At 38.0% G+C, this 23,945-nt stretch overlaps 5 protein-coding genes across 8 annotated transcripts; 3 read left to right on the forward strand and 2 right to left on the reverse strand.

Moving 5' to 3' along the window:
- The first annotated feature begins 7,850 nt into the window (after nt 1-7,850).
- BDCG_00728 lies at nt 7,851-10,382 on the forward strand. Of its 2 annotated transcripts, XM_045416234.1 has the most exons (2): nt 7,851-9,812; nt 9,914-10,382. In XM_045416234.1, the coding sequence occupies exons 1-2, from the start codon at nt 8,017-8,019 to the stop codon at nt 9,945-9,947; spliced, it is 1,830 nt and encodes a 609-aa protein (XP_045279283.1). In that variant the 5' UTR covers nt 7,851-8,016; the 3' UTR covers nt 9,948-10,382. The 2 variants fall into 2 exon arrangements, with proteins under 2 accessions (XP_045279283.1, XP_045279282.1); XM_045416233.1 differs by having other exon boundaries at nt 7,942-10,382.
- Nucleotides 10,383-11,183: 801 nt separating this feature from the next.
- On the reverse strand, nt 11,184-14,856 carry BDCG_00729 (uncharacterized protein). Its single transcript, XM_045416235.1, has 4 exons — nt 13,570-14,856; nt 13,416-13,497; nt 12,208-13,236; nt 11,184-12,125 (listed from the first exon to the last, which is right to left on the reverse strand). Exons 1-4 carry the CDS (start codon nt 13,752-13,754, stop codon nt 11,547-11,549), a joined length of 1,875 nt encoding a protein of 624 aa, XP_045272010.1. The 5' UTR covers nt 13,755-14,856; the 3' UTR covers nt 11,184-11,546.
- BDCG_00731 (AGC/AKT protein kinase) lies at nt 14,848-21,894 on the forward strand. 3 transcript variants are annotated; one of them, XM_045416238.1, is made up of 7 exons: nt 14,848-15,678; nt 15,701-16,525; nt 16,872-17,062; nt 17,385-17,496; nt 18,037-18,539; nt 18,687-21,271; nt 21,348-21,894. In XM_045416238.1, exons 3-6 carry the CDS (start codon nt 17,016-17,018, stop codon nt 20,122-20,124), a joined length of 2,100 nt encoding a protein of 699 aa, XP_045279285.1. In that variant the 5' UTR covers nt 14,848-15,678; nt 15,701-16,525; nt 16,872-17,015; the 3' UTR covers nt 20,125-21,271; nt 21,348-21,894. The 3 variants fall into 3 exon arrangements, with proteins under 3 accessions (XP_045279285.1, XP_045279286.1, XP_045279284.1); XM_045416239.1 differs by having other exon boundaries at nt 15,701-16,516; nt 21,348-21,744; XM_045416237.1 differs by having other exon boundaries at nt 15,701-17,062; nt 18,687-21,894.
- Nucleotides 15,238-15,997, reverse strand: BDCG_00730 (uncharacterized protein; the record flags this gene model as incomplete). The annotated part of the gene is made up of 2 exons (XM_045416236.1): nt 15,772-15,997; nt 15,238-15,473 (listed from the first exon to the last, which is right to left on the reverse strand). The coding sequence occupies exons 1-2, from the start codon at nt 15,989-15,991 to the stop codon at nt 15,238-15,240; spliced, it is 456 nt and encodes a 151-aa protein (XP_045272011.1). The 5' UTR covers nt 15,992-15,997.
- A 129-nt stretch (nt 21,895-22,023) lies between the features above and the next one.
- On the forward strand, nt 22,024-22,340 carry BDCG_16203 (uncharacterized protein). The gene has a single exon (XM_045425458.1). It carries the CDS (start codon nt 22,044-22,046, stop codon nt 22,224-22,226), a length of 183 nt encoding a protein of 60 aa, XP_045279287.1. The 5' UTR covers nt 22,024-22,043; the 3' UTR covers nt 22,227-22,340.
- Nucleotides 22,341-23,945: the final 1,605 nt, after the last annotated feature.

The following is a 23,945-nucleotide window of genomic DNA, read 5'->3' on the forward strand; positions in this document are numbered from 1 at the left end:
AAGTTGTAAAGAAGCTCATACAGCATCATTGCACTGTCTTCAAGATAAATCTTATATTATATCTTGATGTCAGAAAACTTCACTGCTTCTCTTTCTGAAAAGACATTCTTAAAATCTGTAAAGAGATATTGTGTATATCTGTCTTTAATAACAGATACTGCTGCTAATCTTGCAGCAAGAGTGATGACTTCTTCATCTATTCTCAAGTCTCAATCACCTGCTACACAGTATATTAACTCAATCTTTTTCTCAAGATTCTTCTGATGAAACTCTTCAGATTTCTCTATCACTGTCTCTTTATCAGTGAGATGATATCATTACATCTGAGTGACTCAGTCAATGAGAGAATTGTTTTCTCTCAATCACAGAAGATCTAGAATAACATTCTCATCTATGATATTAACTGTATGAAGAAGCAGACTACTCTTCTTGAAGATTTCTTCTAAGTCTGTGACTATATACTTTGCTTAGATTATGTCAAAACAGTGACATTTCATTTCATTAGTAAATTTCACATAGTCTGACAGATCTATCTTCTTTCAACTCTTTATTAAAGAAAAGAAATAGAATATGAAGTTGACATTCATCTCAGAGTCAAGTAGACATCTCACTGATATCTTCTTATTTGAGATATACATTGTGATCATAACATGAACTCAGAGATGTGAGAATTATCAATTCTTTTCTTTCTCTTCTTTATCTTTCACAGATATATTTATCAGAAGAGAAGTTAACTTTGAGAAGATGTCTTCTTAATTTCTTTTCTTCTTCAGCTTCTTACAATCACTGACATAGTGATTACCAGCTCTACAGTTGAAATAGAGATCTTTGTCAAATCTTTTTTAATATTTCTTCACAGTGAGTGAAGAATCAGAATACTTGAAATTCTTCTTTACTTTCTCTACACTGAAGCTGTCATGATACTGTTTAAATTCTGTTATTAATTACTTAGAAGAGATCTTATTGACCTTTTTCTTAAAGAATTAATTATTCAAATAGATTCAGAAAGCCAGGTTAACAAGCTTAGTATAATTAATTAATGAACTCTGATACTGTGATATCATTATCTGCACTTTGTGAGTCAGCTTTATAAGATAAAGCTGTATTTTTAATTGATTCAAATCATCAGTTAATTTCTCTCAATATTCTTCAAATCTTATATTGAAATTGAAAGAATTTTTATTATCTTATTAATGTAATAAGTTGAATCACTGTGCTGCTGTGAAGCTGCAGTTGCAGTGATCTTCAATTTAGTTCAGTAGAAAGTTCTTGAATTCTTTCTAAGTTATGATAGTATTGATACACTCAAGCTCTCTCTTCTTAATGACTCAAGTAGTCACAGAGATGCCTTCAAGAAGATTGATGATGTACATATATTACTTATATCTTATAAGTATTATACTGGCTCAGGTTAAGGTGAAATTTCTGTTCAAGAATACAGATAAAGCTGTGAAATTCAGACAAGATATTTCTCTTATATCTCAGTGAATCTCTGACCTTAATCTCTCTATCTTCATGATAGATGTAGATGTGTAGAGGCTGTGGCAGTGGCAGAGCAGTTGAAGAGCTCATGCTAAAATGCATAGCAGGTTCAGAAATCTCGGATTTCTGCTGAGATAGAGATGTACACACTCTAGAGAATGATGTAGTGTTTTCTCCAGAGAATGAGGTCAGATTGATCTCAGTGCAGATGTATGAGATCATATCAGTCTGTTAGAGCTCAACTGATTCAAACTTATAATCAGGTTGAGTAATTCAAATTGTAATATGATGAAACTGAAGCAGTGACTAGTCAGCAGTGATATGTAGAGATAGTTGTTTGAGAAGCTGTATGAGTGAGCTTGACTATCTTGCTTGAATAGTGAGCTTGTATGCTACAGAATTATTGTGAGAATATCATAGATATGATACTTAGTATACTAAGAAGATTGTATAAGACACACAGTAACTCTTGTGTATATTTCTGTCAGAGTAAAAGATAAATTGCTGGCTTCATTCATGAGAAGTCAGCATCTAGCTATTCTATATAGACAATGAGCAGATACCTTCTCTCATTTCTTGAGTAAGAATAGCTGGAGTGATACCTCAGCAGTGTCTCACTATCAAGAAAAAGTAATCTGCTGACCTTGTATAGAAGTGAGGTTCTCATATTCATCAATCAGATCTTTCTATGATATATCTGAATGATGTCATAGAGCGGTTTGAAACCGGTTCAGACAGCCTGCGGGATGGATGAAATCATCCGCATGGAAGCGATGGGCCGTGTGGAACCGCAGCGGGGCCTTGGCGCGGCCGGGAGCGTGACACAATGATCAAATTTGCTGTTATATATCTGATTGAACATTATAAAGCAGTTAAAGAGTCAAAACTCAATCTTACTTATATAACTGATAAAGTTCTCAATGACTATAACTTCAAGATTTCTGAGTCTATGATAATTATGAAAGCTCAGCTTCTTTCTAATCTAAAACTATCTTTTAAAGATAATTAATATATGAACTCAGATACTGCAGAATAATGAGATTGTTTTCTCACTTGAATCTTAATATCTTAAAGATATGAACTTCACTTCAAAAAGTGAATATAGCTTATATAACTGACTTAACAACTGTTAAAGATTTTCTTCTAAGCTTAATAAGCTTTAAATAGCATCTTACTCTAGCAGTTCACATACTTAATACTGCAGTCTGAAAGCAGTTCAAGTATAATTACATTGAATGAGAAAAGAAGTATAGCATTTATAAATGATGCAGAATCAATTAAAAAAGTATTATTATATTTTATAATTATCATACTCTTTGTCTCTTGTGAACTTTCAGATCAATGAGATTGAGAAAAACAGCACATAGCTTGAAGAGTATGTAAAGCTACTCATTACTAGTGAAGAATGAGAATGAGAAAATACTGATTATTATACAGTTATAAGATGATGAGATCTTTGAGAGAATTGATGCTGCAAGATAATGAGATCTTTGAGAGAATTGATGCTGCAAGATGATACTGTAAGATGATGAGATCTTTGAGAGAATTGATGCTGTAAGATGATGAGATCTTTGAGAGAATTGATGCTGTAAGATGATGCTGTAAAATAATGAGATCTTTGAGAAAATTAATACTGCAAGATAATGAGATTTTCAAGGAAATTGATACTGCAAGATAATGAGATCTTTGAGAGAATTGATGCTATAAGATAATGAGATCTTTGAGAGAATTGATGCTATAAGATGATACTGTAAAATAATAAGATCTTTGATCTTTTTTTAACTTCACTGATCTTTTATAAATATCTGTGAATTTCTTTAAAGTTATATGAACTTCTGAGCCTATCAAATTAGTTAATGAATAAGAAGATAAATTCACTATATTAAAGAAGAAATGAATAATACTATACTGATATTTTTAAATCTTTTTTTTCTTTCTTTCTCTTCTTCTCTTCTTCTCTTCTTCTTTTCTTCTTCTTCATAATTTAAAAAAATCAATATAATACTTCTCTCTTCTATAATATTGATGTAAATACACTCATTCTGCTTTCTCATCAGTGAAAAGAATATAGTTGCTGCTGCTGCAGCTATTTCACATGAATAACTCTACTCTAATAAAGTTTATTACTCACTGTATATATCTATTCAGTATGAAAAGTATAATAAGAATGAAATAAAATACTAACTCTGATAATTAGTTCTTCTCTCTGTATCTGTACTTATATCTGTATCTACTTTTATTTCTCTGCTCTTACTCTTGCTCTCACTCTCATCTGTAAGAGTAAGAGTGAGAAAATATCTGAGACTTCTTCTTCTTCTTTAAAGAATGAAGATGATGAGCTGAACTTATTCAGATAGATATGAAAAGCTCTCTCTAAATAAGTATAATATAATAAGAGAATAAGAAGTTAATATTATTATATAGCAGTTCTTATTCTTATCTCTCTCTCTCTTTCTCAGATTTCTTCTCTTCTCTGTTCTTTACAGAGAAAGAAGTTTCATCAGAATTAATTAAGTAAGTAATATGAATATGAATAAAATATATATAATAGAGAAAGAATCAATCACTGATATATTATATTAGCTTTTTCTCTCTCTTTTCAGAGTTATTATGATTCTCTCTGTCTTCTATACTAATAAGCTTATCTTTTCTATTCTCTCAGCTATCTTCTGTATTGAGTACTTTCTCTCTCTCACTGCTGCTGTCACTGTTAATAATATTATATAATATCTCTCTCTCTCTCAACACTTCATCTGTCAGCTGTGTCTGTTAAGAGCAGACATAGCTGACAAGTCAGTCAAGATAAGATTGAAATTGAATAATGAGTAAGAGCTCATTATTCTATCAGTCTCAGAAATCAGAAAAATGATGATTAGTCTCTTATAAGAAGTTTCAGTGCTTCTCTCTGCAGAAGCAGAGAATGTGAGATCATATTAACTGAATAATGAAGACAGAGCTGAGTGAGCAGCTGCTGAGAAAGAACAGATATACTATCTATTAAGAGAATAATAAGAAATGTTGAGTATACTCTGAGAAGAGAAGAGCTTAGATAACTAAGTCTGAAAATTCTTATTCTTACTGCTGAGTTATTGCATGCAAGAATGAGTATAGTATCTTTAAATATAAGCTCAAGAATCTCAGTGTATTCTTATTAACATAGTTATATCAGTTGCTGTTAAAGAGATTATCTTCTTCTTCACTGAGAAGCAGTACTCTGATAGTTTAGATTCTTATTTTATTTATACTACTCTGCTTTATAAAGAAGATTTCAAGTAGAACTCTAATAAATAAGTAATCTATATAGATGAATATATTAAAGATTCTATATAGATATTCTTTATAAGTATCAGTTATAAATGTAAATTAGTTGATATTAAAAAATAATATCTTAAAAATAAAATTTATCAGATATTAGTCATATTTATTTTAAATCTTAATATTTAATTGACTTATAAGTTGACAGAATAATGCAGAAGTTCTATTATTAATATATTTATCAGTAAAAATATAATATTATATATTAAAGAAAGATAAAGTAAGTAAAGCTTCAGTATATTTATTAATTTTAGTTATTCTTCTTCAGAATTGTTTTTAAAGTATCAGATAGATTATTTATAGTAGATAAAGATAGTATATTTTCAATAAAAATAGAATCTTACTCTATATTATTATTGAATTTCTTAGAATAAGACTCAACTTCAGTATTAATAATTATATTATTTAAATTCAAGTTCATTGCAATTAACTGCTGCTGAATTTATACTTAATTAAAGTACTTAATCTTCTTCTTCAGATCTTTCACTCTAATTAAAAGTATATTTAAGAAGTTAAATATACATTTCTTTGATAGTAAAAGTAAATCTTAAGATAAGATATAATCATTCTTTAATAGACTTCTAGTAGTAGAGAATATTTTAAGCTTAGTAACAGCACTTATATATTTCTCAGTAAGTGAATATTTAAAGATAGACTCTAAAATCTGCTATAACTGATGAACTCATGTATTTAATAGATAAACTTAATTAAATATAAGATAGATATTCTTTATTGAATTTTTATAGTATTTCATCTTCAGCTTATAGCTATTATTGAGATATTTTATATCTAGATTAATTGTTTTGAAGAAGTCAGGTTTTTCAGATTAATTGATAAGACTCACAGTTATAATTACTTAATATAGAGAAGAAGTTTTAATAAATTAAAGTATTTAAAAATAATGAAGTATCTCAGTGATATAATTATATTAATCAGTATTAAGAAAGAAGATAATCAGAGATAAAATAAAGTACTTAAGAAGTTTAATATTATTATACTTAATAGTATAGTATATTTAAATAAATAATTCACATTCTTGAAGAAGATAATATATAATATGAAATTCAATATCTTAAGTAAGTTAAGAGATTTAAGAGTTAATTTCATTTCAGATATTAAGAGTAAATACTTTGATATATATATCTTTAATAAGCTGAAAATACTGTAAAGAACTAAGTTATTATATAATAGAATTAATATCTTCTAAGTATTTAAAATTACTAACTAAATAATCTTAATATTATATAATAGTATAAAATAGAGTAAGACTTTGAAATATAAAGCTCTGAGAAATCACTGACTTAAGAAGATAATATTTCAGATTAATAATAGTTATAGAATTTCAGTTTTAATAAGTAAGATTGAACTGAATATAGTGATGAGTCTTCTCAGAGACTTCAGCTTTAAAATAAGTATAGATAATGATAAAGAATAGATTCATTTAAATATAAAATTATTCAGAAATAGAATAAAGTTAGTTATACTATTCAAAGATATCTGTAGATTTTAACTACTCTATCTTAACTAACTGAATAAGTTTTGTGATTAAAGTATCTTTATATATTGAAAAGAAATGAGTTAAAAATATTATATAATCTCTTAATAAATTAAGAAAATTATTAAATATTTTCTTATAAACTCTTATAGTTTCTGCAATAGTACTCTTATTTTCAAAAATAGTACTTAACTACTGAAAACATATTCTATACACAGAAAGTGTATTAATAATAAATATTTAAGATAATAAATTATTTACAGTACTGAAAATACTTTTAATCTTATTATTATAAATCTTTTAAACAGTATCTGAAATAAGATATAATATTATTTACTTTTAAAGCTTATTATTATTATCTGTTATATCAGATATATCAATGATTTCTTACAGTATTAACAGTCTTATAAAATTATGTATAATCTGAATTAGATCAGTTTCTGAAATATCAGAGAAAATAATTACAGTAGCAGTAGTTATAGTAGTTATGAAATTATTATATTTAATTATCTCATCTTATACAGTCTTCTTAAAGTTCATATTATTATAGATTATAATAACTCAAGAATCTTTAATAAGCTACTAAAGTTTAATCTAATAGTAAGAATTAATTAAATGATTAACTTAGAAGTTAATAGAAGTTTAAAGAATATATTAGAAAATAACAGATATTATCAGAGATTACTAGAAGTTTAAGATATTAAATAAAAATATTAATAAATTAAGAATATTAAGTTATATCTTCTCTTATTTAGTAATTTTTATTATTAATCTATTTCTCATTATATAGTTATAACAGAGTTTAAAGTCAGAAATAATTTCTATTATTCATTATTTTACTTTTGAATTATAAAAATATATAGAGAGAATAGAGCTGAAGAAGTTTAAGTTTTTTAAGAAATAAGAGTAATATATAATACTTATAATAATAAATAGCTATTTAATAGCTATTATTTTATCTGAGTCTCATTCATAGCTCTTTTAATTAATATATTTATTTTTTAAAACAGAAGTAAGTAGATTAAATCAGATTAATATATTAGTCTGAATAATTTTAAAAGTAGTCTGAAAGTTAATAATATTCAGATCAGAATTATAATTAAATTTTATAAAGAAGAAAGTATTAATAAGATATTTCAGCTTCTATTTAAATAAGATAGTATAATATTAATTATTATTAAATATTCCTACTTTGAAAAGTGCTGAATATAGTATATTTTACTACTTTATAGAAGTACTGTATTATTAATAAGTTAAGATATTAGAATTCTGAATTTAAGTCTCTATAAAGATCTTTATTTCTTAACTATTTTACTGTAATATTCTAATAATATAAGATAATTTTAATCATCTTTTCTACTGATTATAAGATATTATAGACAGATACTGTGAATCATAGCAATTTAATTATAAACAAGCTTACAGAGTATCAGTATCAGTATCAGTGATCTTGAATTCTGAAGAAGTATTAATAGATTTAAGCTCTATTAAGTCATTATCTAATATATTGTTGGTGATTACTACACCTACCCTAGTCACGTGCCACCCCAACCTATTCATTTAGTTGTAACTCGCGTAGTTAGATTACAACACAACACAACAACGTTATCCTCCAAGAGGTTATGAAGCCCTCTACGCAATGAAAAGCTGCAAAATAACATGCAATTGACATCTCCACGCGTCGTTACAAGCGTGCCTAGATGATTTATTGAGTGATTGAACCCATGGTTAATCTAAGATCCGGGGGGACGCCTGACTTAACAAAAGAATACGTGCCTTCAAGACGGAAAAACGAGAAAACGCCAGAGCAGCAAACACAAGATCACAGATCACTGCCAACGCCAATAACGAATCGGAAGGCGGCTCCTGGGGCGTTTGAGCCGGACGAAACCATCGCAGAAGAACAGTCTGACGAGTCCAACGTATACGAAGACCCGGTTGAAGGCATCATCAGTGAGATGTCAGGCAATGCGGGGGGCCCAAGTGGCCGGAACGACAATAGCTCAGCGAGCGAGGAGACTCGCATGAGACTAGAAATTGCAAGACTTCAGCATGAGGTTGAGCGGATGAAGACCAGTAGGGGTGACCCTGCAGGTGATGAGATGGGAGCAGACCTGGCAGAATACCTCCAACGGAAAGGGAAGACATCTGTCATAATGAAAGTCCTTGAAGAATTCAGAAGCCAAGTAAGACTCATCAAAAGACCGATTGTCCTCACTGGATCCATTAACTACCCAATGTGGAGAGAGGAAATCCTTTTGGCTGCAGAGCAGTCTGAAACCGATGATATTCTTGAAGGTAATGGCCTTGGTGAGAATGCCACTATGGACATGCAACGTTTCTGGAAAGAACGCAATCTTTGGTTATACAATTACATGTGGTCTGCAATTGCCCCGCAGGCCAAGGCCCATTTCACTATACCCAAGGAGTCCAAATTATCAGCTTATGCTCTATGGACTATCATAGAGGATAACTTTTCCGAGAGGCCTGCTGTACGCAGGACTCGTTTGTTTGAAGAGCTTATTGGAATGACCTCCAAAAGCAAAGGATCTGACAGAGCTTTCATTGAACGATTAATTGCCATCAGGACTGATTATATCCGCCTGGGATATAAGATTGAAGATGTCGTGTTTTTCGATAGATTACTGACAGGAGTCAATAGAGGTTGGGCATCCTTCATAAAGAATAGGATGGACCAGATCGATAAGGACAATTCGAGACCTTTAGAAGAAGACTTCATGGGGTTATGCCGTGACATACTCCTACGCCTTCCTACTGCGGAAAATAGTAGTACGGAATCCACGAGAAATCCTATCAACAACGCGCAAGATAAGGATAAGAAAGCCAAGGACAAAGAGAAAGACAATGACAAGGACAAGGACACTGAATCCAAACCTGAACGTAGGGGTAATGATGCGAGGACCTGCTATCATTGTCAAAAGGTTGGTCATATCCAGACTGACTGTTGGAAGAAATACCCTGAGAAACGTCCTTCGAATTCGAATTCCAACACCAATAGGAACAAGGATAAAGACAAGGATGCGGAGAATACAGGTGCTGCTCCTGTTCACAACGTCATGGAGCAAGTATTTTGCATCAAAGAAAAGGCCTATGCGAGTGGCCAGACAGGAAAAGATACCTGGATCCTAGACTCTGGATCGGGCGCCCACGCCACACCCCACAGGGATCTTGTCGTGGCAAAACCTCAGAAGGTGAAAGTGATGTTGGAAATGGCAGACGGAACGGTAGTCCCCGCTGCAGCTATAGGAGATACGAAGATTCCAGTGGAAGGGGCGGATATGCTGTTAAATGATGTCCGCTATGTCCCAAAGTTAGAAGTGAACCTCATGAGTATGGGTAAGCTTGTACGTCAGGGTTATACCTATAAGCAGTTGACATATGGGAATAATCATGCTATGTTGATTATGTCTCCCGACCGCATGTTCTCATTTACAGCAAGATTAAATGAGAATGATATCTATGAGATGGAAAGGCCGGTTACATACAGAGACTTGATCCGGTTTGCTATGCCCAATGGTGATTTTGAACCTGCGAACACATTACGGGCGAAAGATGACACAATATTGGCACTACCTGAAAGGAATGATACAAAGGTTATAGAACTTACGATGATGCAATGGCATCAAAAGGCTAGGGCATCTGAATCCCGCGGATATCACGAAAATGGCGGCGGATCCACACCTGGGAATGAGGATTATAGGTCAACGAGCTTTACCGTTTTGCAAGGTCTGTGTCCAAGCAAAAATGACACGTCCAACCTTCGCACCTATGACACGAGCTGTCAAGCCGGCAATGAGATTCTTCATCGATCTGGCAGGGGGTGGAAAAACACTTTTCGACGGGAATGACACCCCCACTAGGGGGGGTGCAAGTTATTGGTTGGGTATAACAGACGATGCAACCTGTTTATATGACGCCGGGTTGATGGATCGCGATTTGGTTGAAAAAGGGGAAATCATGATGGAACATGTTGGTTCTACAGCGAACATAGCTGACGGGCTCACCAAGCCACTGGCGAAGCCTGCGTTTGAAGATTTTGTCAAAAGGATTGGTTTGAAAGAGATCAGAAAGGAATGATTGAATGGTAATAATGATACAGTGAATCAGTGGATTTTGCATGTATTTCTTGATTTTTACGGTTATTACTGTACGGACGCCTTTCCTAATAAGGAAATCAGGGTCCGATTGATGTAATTAATTATTATTGCATTTTCGAAAGATTTGAGGATGGGGGAGGCCCCGGGTGGCGGCTTATAGGCCACGGTGTAGCAAGGGGGGGTGTTGGTGATTACTACACCTACCCTAGTCACGTGCCACCCCAACCTATTCATTTAGTTGTAACTCGCGTAGTTAGATTACAACACAACACAACAACGTTATCCTCCAAGATATATTATATTCATCATCTATATTATTAAGAGATTATAGTAATTGTAGAGAGAATTTATCTTTAAGTAATAAAGAATATTGACTGAAGCATGTCTGATATTAAGTGTCTTGAGATTTAAAAGACACACTGTCTTTTATCAATGATTATAATATAATAAGAAGAAATAGTAAGTTATAAAATAGCAGAGATAATAGCAGAATAACTGAGAATTTAAAAAATATTAATTTAATAATGATTAGATAGATATTTAGAGTAGATGTATGATTTCAAAGTCAATTAAATATTTTATATAAATGAAGTTGATTTTTTATATATGATGAAACTGTTTCTTCTCAGACTCTCTACAAGATATTAGATTATGAGTATATATGAAGTCTCTTATTGATCCAGAAGTTAGCAGGACTTGGCAGAAGTCTAAAGGAGTTTAGTTGGTCACACTAATCCGAAAATATCGAGAAGAGAGGCTGAGCATGCTGAGATAACTGTAAATGGCTATTATGATCCGCGGAACAGAAAAATGCAGCCAAGGAGAAGAGTCGATCATTGCTAGAATAAGCTTGGATTTAAGTTACAAATAGGTATATTTAAATAGCAATGACATCTACTTGAGTAGTTTGCGAAGACTCGAGTGCATGCGTGGTGTTTACGGCGCCAAAGGAAGGAGATGAGGGTCAGTACAATCAAGACGTGGACGGAGGGAAGAAAGCTTGAAGGTTCCTCTGCGGAGATCCCTTCCCTATCATTTCCCCCTTTCCCCATTTCCCCCCTCGCCGGCCACATCTTATACCTCCCTCGCAACACCACTGCCTTTACCTTCATAGTTTCAAGCCGACAACACCGGTCTTAATGCTCGCATAACGAAAATGTGTAGCTCTCCATCGCCTGACCCTGCTCCACAACCACCGCCTTCCTTTCCTCCATAAGTTCCAATCGCAGCTCCTTCGCATCTTCCATCGATATCGGAAAGTCATCGAGATGAGACGCAACCTCACTGAACAGCTCAGGGGGGAGGCGACCCGTGATATTTTCCCAGGGCACCTGTTCCGCCCACCAATCACGCCTCTGGCACGGGACGTTGGCGGAGGAGATGATGCGGATGTTGGGGTCGACCAGGAACAACGCGAGGATTTTCCTGTGGCCGAGCTTGGACGGATCTTCGAGCTGGAATGGCGAAACGCGGTGCTGGAGGATGTTAGGGAATGTTAGGAGTCGGCCTTGTTTGCAAACGACGTTGCCAATCTCCTGTATAGGGGCGTTGCCATTCTGGCAACCGAACACGAGTGGTAGCCATCCGTGTTGGTCTTGCTCGTACCCTATCTCACTAGCGCTGTCCACGTCAGCTAGCTGGCGGAAGGCAAGGCGGCTTTCAGTGATATTGTCGCTGTCATAGTAATATAACGCGGTAGCGCATATGTGTTCATTCTGAAACGGTGTCTCAGCGCCATACATTCATCGATGTAAAAAGAGGAAACGGTTGCTCCGATTCTTGCGGGGTAATACATACTAGTTGACCCTCAACATGCCACGTACCACCATTGTACCTGGGCTTTTCTGGTGTGAGATGAATGTTGGCAAGTTTTACAATAACTTGCAAGCCAGTACTTCCATAATCCCGCTGCAAGTCAACGAGAATATCTTCGTTCGGAGGCAAAAATTTAGCATCGGGCTCAGGGAGTCTAAATTTTTGGCTCTGTTCTTCCCATTCGTCTACGCGGTCGTAATAGTCATCTTCGTCTTCGTCGGATTCCAATTCAGGTCTTGGAATAGCTGCGACGAAGTCGTGGTCAACTTCCTTTTCGCAGAAATGGTATGTTATGCGAGTGTAGGTTTTGGACTTCGCGTACCCTAGCGTTCTATTCCATAACGGAACAGCGAGGGAGATAACTTGCTCGATCACTCCATATAATTCTCGGTGTTCCCTTGGGTGCAAGTTATTTATATAGCTGGTGATCTTGCAGCTATTAAGATTTTGATCCTTGTCGTGTCCGTCCGTTTCTGTTGAATCTGTTGAATCTGTTGTGAACGCGACGTCACAGGGAAGCCACTGGAACTTCTGACTGTAAGGAATCTGTAGTTCACCAGGTCGATCATGCCGGAATTTATGTGCTTTAAGTTCTTCTTTCGACGGAATTTCAAGAACCTCACCAGATCCAGCTCTAGCGATCCCCTCGTGAATTCCTAGAACGCCGTCTGTGATAATCCGAGTCCGACCATAGACCACCGGAAACAGAGAGGGATGCACGAGGTCAAGAACCTGGTTGTTCGATTGGGGATGATAATCCTTCTGGTCGTCTGGGACATCTTCTAAGCGGGCAGCAGCGGATTTGAGCGCATTCCGGAGAGTATCCGGGATTGCGGTGTCCGATTTCACAACACCCGCGTCATAGACCAAAATGTTTCCACTCTTTTCGAAGCCCTTTGATTTGAATTGCAGCTCGTTAATGACCCAATCCATCATTTTTTCTGACACATCCATGTCTTTATGCGCCATTACCTCCTCTCTCCATTTGTTTATGATGTCTGGTGAAAATATCTAGATATGAATGTAAAAAAAAAACCCAGTCAACTAGAAGTCAATCGAGGTTGGGGGAATAACCTCATAACGTGTCTAGCCAGAAATACAGTGCATATACAAATAAAACGGCTGATTAGGAGAATAAGGTGGGGAAGCTTAAAGAGGCGCTGGGGTTAGTTAGGGAGATGTCTAAGCACCTTCTTTTCCCAGCCGGGCTTGTCAGTTATGGTATTCATAATCTGAAGCATTGTGAACTCTCGGATGGGAGTGAAGTGTTGCCTTTTACCAGACATGTCAGTCTCGTGGTCAGATAGGGTGAGCAATAGTCAACTCGGGGTGATATATAAGTACATAGCTTGATATCCTTCCAAGGTCTGTAGGGCTAAGAGGGAGGGGAATATTCCAGGCTCTCCCTGCTTATTTGGCGTATTCGTGACATAACCTTTAGCAAGGGTTGCCCTCCATGATGCTGCGCGATTCAATTCGATTCCAAAGCCGGGAAGCACAAGAGGCGCAGGGTTGGGTTGAGCAGCCATGGTATCTGTTTGGCGGCGTTGGATTTTCTAGCGATCTGACTGTAAAAAGACTGTGGAGAAGTATGAGTGATTGATTCGATATCGAATGAAAGTCTAGAAATTTTAAAACTGGGAGGTCCGTCGCGATAAATATACGGAAAGTAGAATTATGGTGGTGTTGCCTGTGTCTGCGGGGAGCTTGCTTGGTCATGATCTAGGCAGCGAGCCAGGTACAAAGATCCATGTTTTCTCGTTGTTTGAAGGCCAATCATGCGCGGGGTTGCCTACCTTGGCGTTAAACGTGGAGAATCAAAATCGTCCACAACTTCAAGCTCACAGCCATCATCAAAGCACGAAAGCTGGAGCTATCCGCATGGCTAGGAAAATCGAGAGCACAGTTATATTATCGTGATTCGTTAGCAAGATGGACCACCTCAAGAGACAGGAGAATTCAAGCTACCATCAACATTATATATGCTTCATCAGAGGTTGAGACACCTTTTAACCCAGAGAAATAAACCTCAATCCTTGACGTGGAGAATCTGAATCATATCATATGCTCATTAATTTTTTCTGCTGTCGTCTCTTTTTTGCTCTGTTCATTGCATTGCAGAGATATTTAATTGAACTGAGTCTCCTTCAAAGTCCAGGAATGTTGAACAAAAGAAAAAAAAAAAAAAAAAAAAACTGCCGGATTCACTGTATGATCCAAGCCGAGGTCTTCAATTTTAATGCTCGAATGAAACAGTATCAAATCCACATTTGGGGGATTTTTAATTACTCATGACCGAACATTGCAGCTCGCGAAACTTGCATTTGGCGTACGGCGAAACATATGCATAGTATTTGTGTGATTTGTGAAGGGCTGGAAGCCATATCTCCGCTCAACACCAAGAAGCTGCTAGGGAGCCTATACGTCACCCAATACATTTCCTGAAGTTCTGTGCTCCTGGGAATCAAGGATAGCGATTGCAGCTGCTTCTCCACTTATCGAGCTCCAGCAGCCAAATCTGTAGTCAGTGGCAAATCCTCTGTATATCGAAATCTTTCTTGTTAGAGCAGTGAGACTTTAAAATCCCGATTATTTTTTTTATTTTTATTTTTATTTTTATTTTTTTTATTTTTATTTTTATTTATTTTTTTTTTTTTTTTGAAAAAGGGACCATCGACATCCGTAGACAAGCAGTGGTTGGAGGTGGCGTTGCTATAATTTGTACAGAAGGCCGAGCTGGCTGGCGGCTGAACCCTGACAGCGCGCGTTGTGGCGGGGCGGAGAATAAGACATTTCTGATCTGTTGCTCAACTACTCCGTCCAGAGCACAGAAGGAGCTGATGATTATTTCATGCAGAATTGGAATTTGGTCTTAGGCGAAAATATGGGCTTTGAAACGGTGCGTCCAGTCACAGAATGAGGGCAGTTGGCCTAATGATCACACATCCAATAAACCAGCGGCGCAATGCCCAGGCAGGGAAGGCGCCGCGAAAGGGGACAACACAATAAGGATTAATATTGGACGGGGGAAGCAGGCAAGAATCGGAAGGCCTTTTCTTGCAAGTTGCTGGCCGTAGGTCCGCTAAACCGTGGACTGGTAGCTAATCGCTCGATGAGACGAATAGTATCTCGAATACTAATCCCAAACTCCGCAGCCGAGCCAGACTGGTGGATGTGATAGTGCGAAGTTTGTTGGTGTTGCCCTGCACCAACCTCTCTGCTCCTCAGCAATTGATGGGGATTCATTCCTAGGAGAGGTGGCCACGAAATGTGATCTCAGGATGGGATGGGATGATATGGCTTTGTTAACTAATAATGGGTTAGCCAGTGCTAAGCCTGTGACAGAGACAAAAAGAAGGAAGACGGATGAGACAGAGAACAGCACTCTCTGGCGAGGAAGCGGAGGACGAGGCGGCGGACGACGACGACGAGGAGGAGGGGGAGGAGGAGGAGGCGAGACGCGGAACAGGAGGAGGCGAGACGCGGAACAGGACGAGGCTGGTGTTTGTCGCCTCCCCCTCTTTTTGCTTCCGCAGTCAACCTCACCCAGCCCGTAGTAGTCGGCTGTTGGTGGTAAAAGATAAAAGATAAAAAAAGACAAGACAGAACGTTGGGTTGGGGGTTTGGTCAGGATGTCTTCTTTTGTCGTGTTGATGCTCTTGGAGACTTGAATGCAGCTGCTGTCTTGTCTTGGCTCCTCTTCTTCTTCTTGTTCTTCTTCTTCTTCTTCATCCTTCTTCATCCTCTTCCCCGTCTTCGTCTTCATTCTTTATTCGTCTTCATTCTTCTGTTCTCCTCTTTACCCGGTACCGTACCGTACCTCCTCTCCCTTCCCCATGCCCAAGCTTTTAGCTCCAAAGTTACTCTACATGTACATGTAAATACATACATGGCTCCCTCTGTCGCTGGATTCTCTCTGACTCCCTGATCTGATCTGATCTGATCTGATATCGCCGATCTCTGCCCACATGTTGTTGAACTGTCCGGTTCTCTCGAGTTGTAACTACTACGTACTTTTGACATATAGCCTCTTCTATTCAGCCGAAAGCTTTCTTGTTCCCCCTCAACTGTTCCCAGACGACAGCAACAGCCACTACAACAACCACAACAACAACAAGAACAAGAACAACAGCACCCTTCTACAACAAGAGCTCCTCTGCAATACTAGGGTCTTCTGCCCTATCTAGTCTCTTGTTATACTATAGGGTAGCTGAATAAGGTATCATCGACTCTCTAGCATCGTGTAAAAAGAAGGTTCTTTTGGGACAACGGTACCTAGGCACAGAGTACAGTGAGTACAGTACGTTTCTCTCTCTGTTTCTCTTGTCCTGAAATCCTAATCATAATCACCACGCCCTCACCGCTGCCCAACCATTTCCATCCTAACAATTCCTGGTCGGAGTCTGTTCCGCAAACTTTGCTAGCTCCCGGGACAAGGAATTTTTTTTCTTCTTTTATTTTCTATTTTTTTTTCCCCTTCCAATTTTTCCAATTTTTCCAATTTTTCCCCTTTATTGTTTTTAAATCAATTTCTGGTTTTGTTTTTCATGTTAAATATACTACGACTCGTTCATTTTTGTCTCTCTTTTCTTTTTACTTTTGCGGTCATAAAGTTAACATTTTCGAACTCTTATCTTCGAATCTAGGCAGGCCTCCTTCTGCGCGCATTCCAGGCCTCTCTCAAACCTACAATCGACCTCTGTTTCGCATACATCTATCTTTTTTGAGTGGGTACTACTACGGCTGTAGGTGACTGCTTTTAGGAGGAGGGTCAGCCTGTTGAATGAAACATGGCGGGACAACGGGTCCATGCGGATTTACTACGGGAGGCCATGCTGTAAGTCTTAGTGTTTTTTTGCGGAGGTGATGAGTGATTCCTCGCTGGGTATCGAAGTCTTGGAAGATAAACAAAAAAAAAAAAAAAAAAAAAAAAAAAAAAAAAAAAAAAAGAAAAGAAAAGAAAAAACACTTGGCTCCAATGCCCGCGGGCTAGCTCTGGCTCTTCTTTTGGGATCGCATCTCTCCCATCTTGAAACTCCGTCCTTTACAACCTTGCTATCACCCTTTGGCCCGGGCTCAAGAGGCTCCCCACAACATATCCATCCCCTCCACGACGTTCGTCCAACCTATTTTGGGCTCTTGTGGCTGATATTTAGCAGAGAAAACGATGACGATATAGGTTCTGTAACCCCTCCCGATGGTAGCTCTGCTACACCGCAACCAGAGTTTACCGACAAGCGCTTCCCGAGCATAATACCCAGCTATTTTCAGGTTCGTGGTTCCGATTATACTCAAGAATACGATTCTCTTGTACATCCTCAAGTTGATGTGGAGACGAAGGCTTCCTCTGATAATGCCTCGATGTCTGGCTCCATTGTAATGCTGGAGCGAGATCAGTCTTCTGATCCCGTTCCATCCCAATCTGAAAAAGAATCAGAACAGCGAGGAAAAGAGGAGGCACCTTCGGACATCAACTCGTTACCCACTCCTCCCTTATCCTCTTCATCCTCTTCCTGTTCGATTGTGCAAAAGGAAGCAGAGGAGGTAGAAAATGGCGCACCTGGGGTTGAGAGCGGAATGGGGTCTATCCGCCGCGCAATAAAGAACCTGCTTTCGCAGAATTCCTTAAAGATTGGACGGCATACATCAGAACCTGTTTCTAGCTGTCTCTCAAAGGATCCTGTCCTTGCATCTCACTTTTCTAACCCATCTTTACCTACTTGCCCTACCTTATCACCTTCCACTCACTCTTGCCCGCTTTCCAATTCTTCTGAGGAACTGGCAAAGCTGACTACCAATCAACCGCAAAAGAATACACCACCTTTAACTCCGCGGGCCATGTCAACAAATGAAACTCCTCAACTAGATAAATCCTCTAGTTCCCCTGCGCATGAGCATCCTGAATCAACAAAGTCGAGCAAGCGAACACCTCAGCAGTCATCGTCTCGTTCTACTGGCATAACGGAAGCCCAAGGTATTCCGGTAGGGTCGCTAAAAGGGAAATTATCTGTCAAAATATCCGAGGGAAGGGGTTTACGACCAAGTTACGACCCTTACGTTGTGTGCGTCTTCGAATTGAATGAGTGCATTTCCAAGGGCGCTCAGGCGGAGGAGGGGGATGACGCTGGGACTACGAAGGGAGGGGAGGATTCGCTATCCTCTGTACCAATCCAACGGTCAAACAGTGATTCCGGGCGCCCAATGGCAATCCCAATGAAAAGTCGACAGAGCAGTAATAACAGTATGTTGGATAATCATGATCGTAAAGAGGCAGGTGTGGTAACGGATCCTCAGTGGAACCATGAAGCCGTTTTGTGCGTTTTGTTCCTGCTCCTCTTTCTAACATTAATTTTTTTTTTCTGAAAAAAAAGAAAAAAAAAAGAAAAAAGAAAAAAGAAAAAAGAAAAAAGAAAACCCCGGCAACACCAATAAATGCGTCCAAATTGCTAATTAATTTCTAGTGATGTCCTTGGAGACGAATCGGAAATTGAGGTTTCGGTTTATGACAGATCGAATCATGAAGCATTTCTAGGTCATGTAAAGTTGAGCGCCAGTTTCAAGGAAGATAATCAGTCTATAGAGGGTTGGTATCCTCTGGTGGCTCGTGGTCGGGGTGACGGCCATGTGTCTGGGGAAATACACTTGGAAATGAGCTTTCAGAAAACGGATAAGAAGCAGTTTGGGCCAAATGATTTCCAAATCCTCAAACTCATAGGGAAAGGGACGTTTGGGCAAGTATACCAAGTGAGGAAAAAGGACACCCAACGAATCTACGCAATGAAGGTCCTTTCCAAAAAGGTGATCATTCAGAAGAAGGAAGTCGCCCACACGCTTGGTGAAAGGAATATCTTGGTTCGAACGGCCATGACGAATTCTCCGTTTATCGTGGGTCTCAAATTCTCTTTCCAAACGCCCACTGATTTGTACCTTGTCACGGACTATATGTCGGGAGGGGAATTATTTTGGCATCTACAAAAAGAGGGCAGGTTCCAAGAAGCTAGGGCGAAGTTTTACATTGCAGAGTTGATATTGGCATTGCAACATCTACACGAACATGACATCGTTTATCGGGATCTCAAGCCCGAGAACATCCTACTTGATGCAAATGGTCACATTGCGCTTTGTGACTTTGGGCTATCCAAGGCAAACTTGACAAAAAATCAAACAACGAATACGTTTTGTGGCACAACGGAGTATCTTGCTCCTGAAGTTCTCCTGGATGAGCAAGGTTACACGAAGATGGTAGATTTCTGGTCCTTGGGTGTACTCGTCTTCGAAATGTGCTGTGGATGGAGTCCCTTCTACGCAGAGGATACGCAGCAGATGTATAAGAACATCGCCTTCGGGAAAGTGAGGTTTCCTCGTGACGCTCTTAGTACTGAGGGACGCAATTTCGTGAAAGGTCTACTTAATCGAAACCCAAAACACCGACTAGGAGCTACGGACGACGCGAAGGAGCTCATGGCCCATCCATTTTTCCATGATGTCGATTGGGACGCCTTGGCCAAAAAGAATGTGGCTCCTCCATTCAAACCAAAATTGAAGTCAGTGATGGATACGTCGTACTTCGACCCAGAGTTCACAACTGCACTGGACCAGGCCACTTCCCTAAATGCGCGCGCTGCTGCACTTGCCGCTGGCGCCATGCCAGCGTCAACACCCTTATCGCCAGGCATGCAAGCCAATTTCCGGGGTTTTACTTTTGTCAATGAGCGCTCCATGGACCAGCATATGAAGGATGTTTACATGGAGGACGGCACAAAGCCAGATGATACCTGGGTAAAACAAGCGCACCCCCCCGCGAGCGGAAGGGATCATCGAATGAGCGGGATCGTAAAAACCAGCGAACACTCTGAAGGCGGTATTTTCGGCGATGATGACTACCACTTTGATATGTGAACCTCTTGACGAAAGGGAAACGCAAAGAAGAATTAATAATGAATGAGATTCTTTTTTTTTTTTTTTTTTTTCAATGCACATACTACCTTACCTGTCTCTGTCTCTGTACATCATCAGGACAACTTTCATTTCCCTCCGTTTCTTATCCCTTTAATTTAAAGAATGAGAAAGAAAGAACAAAGAAAGAACAAAGAACGAAAAATCAAAGAGAGCATGTTTTCCTCCCGTTATCTTAGCCCTTTTTAACTTCTTTTTTTTTAAAAAAAAAATTATCTTTTATCATGTTAACGGATTGCATGCGGGGTGAGGTGTTGCTTGTTGCCTTTTTGCAAAAGCGATTATTTATTCTCTTGTTTACTGGATGAACCCTGAAACGAAAAAAGATCTCAAACGCGTATACACACACCTGCCTAGTCGACGACGTGCCGCCTGCCCGTTGCGTTTAGCTATCATCTACGTCTCAATTTTTCTTTCCTTTTTTTTTCTATGTGTTATACTCCTTCTCTTTTACTCTTTTGTTTCGAGGGAACATATTCCTCAGTTTCTGTTTATTCGCATCGCGTTACATCATTCGATCGATACATCAATTTCCGTTGTGCGGGAGAAAAGGAGGGGGGAAAACCTTTCCCCCTTGTCTTGCTCACTATATATCTTACCTCCCCGCCCTCCTATGCTCCTTATTTCCCCCCTTTCCTTCTATTGTTTTTACTACTTAAACGATATCACTTTCCATTTTTTCTATTTTTTGCTCAGAACCTTCCTTCCTCCTTGAATCTGCGCGTTTTTTTCGCTCTATATTTTTTAGTCTCCTTTTCATTCAATCCTCAATCCAATCCTACTCTTTATTTTTATTTATATTTCTCTACTTGCATATTATGGGTCATAAAAAGAACATATTGGCATCACATATTCATATTTTATCCTGTGTTCTCGCTCTCTCTCTTCCTCCTCCCCTTTCTTCTCTTCTCATTCCTTCTTAGGATTTATCATATCATTTCACGATATCCTCTAGCGGGATTTTATCTATATCCTCTAGTTATACTGTCAAAAAAAAAGCATTTTTCTCCTCTCTTCAATTTTTTCGAGTGACATAACGGAACGTTGTGAGGATTCATGGGTTTTGATATCCCACGAGAATGTGGCATCGGTATATCAATTCCCCCTTCAACCCCTTCATCTTGATTCACCCAAATTTTAGTTCTCTACTTACATGTTTTTCATAGCACGCCTTTCTGTTCATGATTATTGCTCCAATCCTAGCCAACACGGAGACGCAGGCGGGGACAGAAAAGTCGTCCAATATTAGTATGTCCGAATCCCCCTCAGCTTTCTCCCCTCTTTTGGCTCTCTCCACAGTATATCCTCTGTATCAGGATTTCTGGCCTTGGTGTAGTGAAGAAATAAGCACGAAGTAATAGTATTCTTTGATTGGAGAAGACGTCGAAAGCTTCGCTGCGAGGAGTGCGAGTATCGTGTCCAAAAAGGAAAGGAAAGAAAGAAAAAAACCTCTCAATGTCCCCTTGATTAAACTTCATTCTGTGTGCCTGTACAGAGTAGTATTTCGTTAACTAATGACATAACTTATGCATATATTTCTTGTCACGTAACAACACCCAGTAATATTCTCCATTAAAAATCCACGCAAAATTCAGTCATTATTATTTACTTTACTCACGAATTGGAACTCGTGAGGGTTTTTCTAGTATTGTGGCGGACATATTACTTGCGAAAACAGAATTTTCCCAGCCCCCTCTGAAAATTAGTAGCAAAACACCACCAAAAAATCAAAATATCTGCATTTCTCTAGAATCATTCAATATCATCCAATACACATCTTTTTCAATCAAATATCATCCAAATACGCGTCTTTCTTACCTTTATCATCAAATCCGCATATATCAATCAACCCTTTTTTCAATATGCCTCACAACGCCCGCTGTCCTGCTGCTTCACAAGCCTGTACAAAGACTTCTACCCTGCACCTCAGTCTCCTCAAACTACCTGTTCCAGAAGTTCTGGATAATGGAGAGGATCCAGTCAATGATGAGATGGAGGAGCAGGTGGATGAGAAGGATATAGAGACTCAGTCTGAGAATCCTTGATATCCGCGAATCCCTACACCTGAGCCTGACATCTCATACAGATTGTATGAACAGGTGATTATCAATGAGATAAAGAACAAGAGAGATGATAAAATGATTAATGAGTAGAAAGAAGAAGAAGAATCAGAAGAATGAATCTATAATTTCTACAATCAATTCTTCTATACAGATCTCTCAAATGTCAGTGATTATATTCTCTTCTTCAGCTCTGACAGCTTCAACTTCATTCAATATGACATTCTCAAGTGAGATAATCAATGTGATGATGATGAAATATATGATGAAAGGAATAGAAGAACTGAATTCACAATCTCATTATCATCCACATTCAGATCTGCTGTTGAATCTTCCATCAAATCCACCGTTGAATCTTCCATCGAATACACTGTTGAAATCTTCCATCAAATCCGCCGTTGAAATCTTCCATCAAATCCGCCGTTGAATCTTCCATCGAATCCGCCGTTGAATCTTCCATCGAATCCGCCGTTGAATCTTCCATCGAATACACTGTTGAAATCTTCCATCGAATCCACCGTTGAATCTTCCATCGAATACACTGTTGAAATCTTCCATCGAATCCACCGTTGAATCTTCCATCGAATCCGCTGTTCCATCTCCAATTCAAAGCAGTCCAATACCTCAATTTGATGAATACTTCAATTGATTGACAAGGGAACAGTTGCTTCATATGAATATTGACAAGAGTATATTTCAAATTATAAGAGATGGGTTAAAAAGTCCATTATAACAGACAAAATTGCAGAAATTCAAATCATCTTTATTCACTATTTATAGTGATGAGAACAGATCTCATACTGCTTTTACTTCTAAATTTATATTATAATGAATTGTAATCTGAATCTTTCTAATTATTATAATACTATTCTATATAAGTAGATCTGAAATATTCTTTTATATCTTTTTCTCTTATGAAGTTCTCAACTGTATGATATAAAAAAGCTTCAAAATCTCCATTAAATCTCTTCAGAATTGAAGAGATATCTGATATAATCTTTGACTTTATATCACATGTTGAACAGAGTTCTCTAGCAGTTTCAAAACAGTGAAGATTTCATTGAATTCAATATACACAGGTGATAATCAATGCTTCACATGATCTCAGGCTGCTCAGCAGACATATAATCATTCTTAAGAAGGTATACAATCTTGTTGATGGTGAAATCACAGAGTTGAGATGACATATTGATGATAAAGATAAGAAAGACGCATATTTGAATGATATTTGATTGAAAAAGACATGTATTGGATGATATTGAATGATTCTAGAGAAATGCAGATATTTTGATTTTTTGGTGGTGTTTTGCTACTAATTTTCAGGGGGGGCTGGGAAAATTCTGTTTTCGCAAGTAATATGTCCGCCACAATAGTGCACACTGCCCCTCCGCCCCGTATCTATGTAACTAGCTAGCCATCACCGCCAAATCCGACAGAGCACTCATCGTATGTACTGTACATGTACAGTACATAACTAGCACGCTCGATCTCGTTCTATCAAAAACAGCCCCTCTTCCAACCCCGGCGCAGTTACGCAGTTCCACCGTTACGCAGTGTTTAGTGGTGCGACACCGATGCGCCCAAGCTTTCCCTTCACTTCCCTTTTCCCCTGCGGATGGTAGCATGGAGGTGCCTAGGATCATTGTGCATAGACGGTGTCATAGATGATGACGGTTGTTTAAAACGGAGGCAGGAGTCAAAAAT

Source organism: Blastomyces dermatitidis (genome assembly GCF_000003525.1).
Source record: "Blastomyces dermatitidis ER-3 genomic scaffold supercont1.1, whole genome shotgun sequence".
Classification (NCBI taxonomy): domain Eukaryota; kingdom Fungi; phylum Ascomycota; class Eurotiomycetes; order Onygenales; family Ajellomycetaceae; genus Blastomyces; species Blastomyces dermatitidis.

Excerpts from the sequence above, each read along its gene's own strand:
- BDCG_00728 (XM_045416233.1), top strand. The coding sequence starts at position 8,017 with ATGGTTAATCTAAGATCCGGGGGGACGCCTGACTTAACAAAAGAATAC.
- BDCG_00729 (XM_045416235.1), bottom strand. The coding sequence starts at position 13,754 with ATGGCTGCTCAACCCAACCCTGCGCCTCTTGTGCTTCCCGGCTTTGGA. Across the intron at positions 13,498-13,569 it reads TTGGAAGGATATCAAGCTAT|GCAACACTTCACTCCCATCC; the intron begins GTACTTATATAT and ends GTCTGGTAAAAG. Across the intron at positions 13,237-13,415 it reads AGCCCGGCTGGGAAAAGAAG|ATATTTTCACCAGACATCAT; the intron begins GTGCTTAGACAT and ends ATTCATATCTAG.
- BDCG_00731 (XM_045416237.1), top strand. The coding sequence starts at position 17,016 with ATGGCGGGACAACGGGTCCATGCGGATTTACTACGGGAGGCCATGCT. Across the intron at positions 17,063-17,384 it reads TTACTACGGGAGGCCATGCT|AGAAAACGATGACGATATAG; the intron begins GTAAGTCTTAGT and ends GATATTTAGCAG. Across the intron at positions 18,540-18,686 it reads TGGAACCATGAAGCCGTTTT|TGATGTCCTTGGAGACGAAT; the intron begins GTGCGTTTTGTT and ends ATTAATTTCTAG.
- BDCG_16203 (XM_045425458.1), top strand. The coding sequence starts at position 22,044 with ATGCCTCACAACGCCCGCTGTCCTGCTGCTTCACAAGCCTGTACAAAG.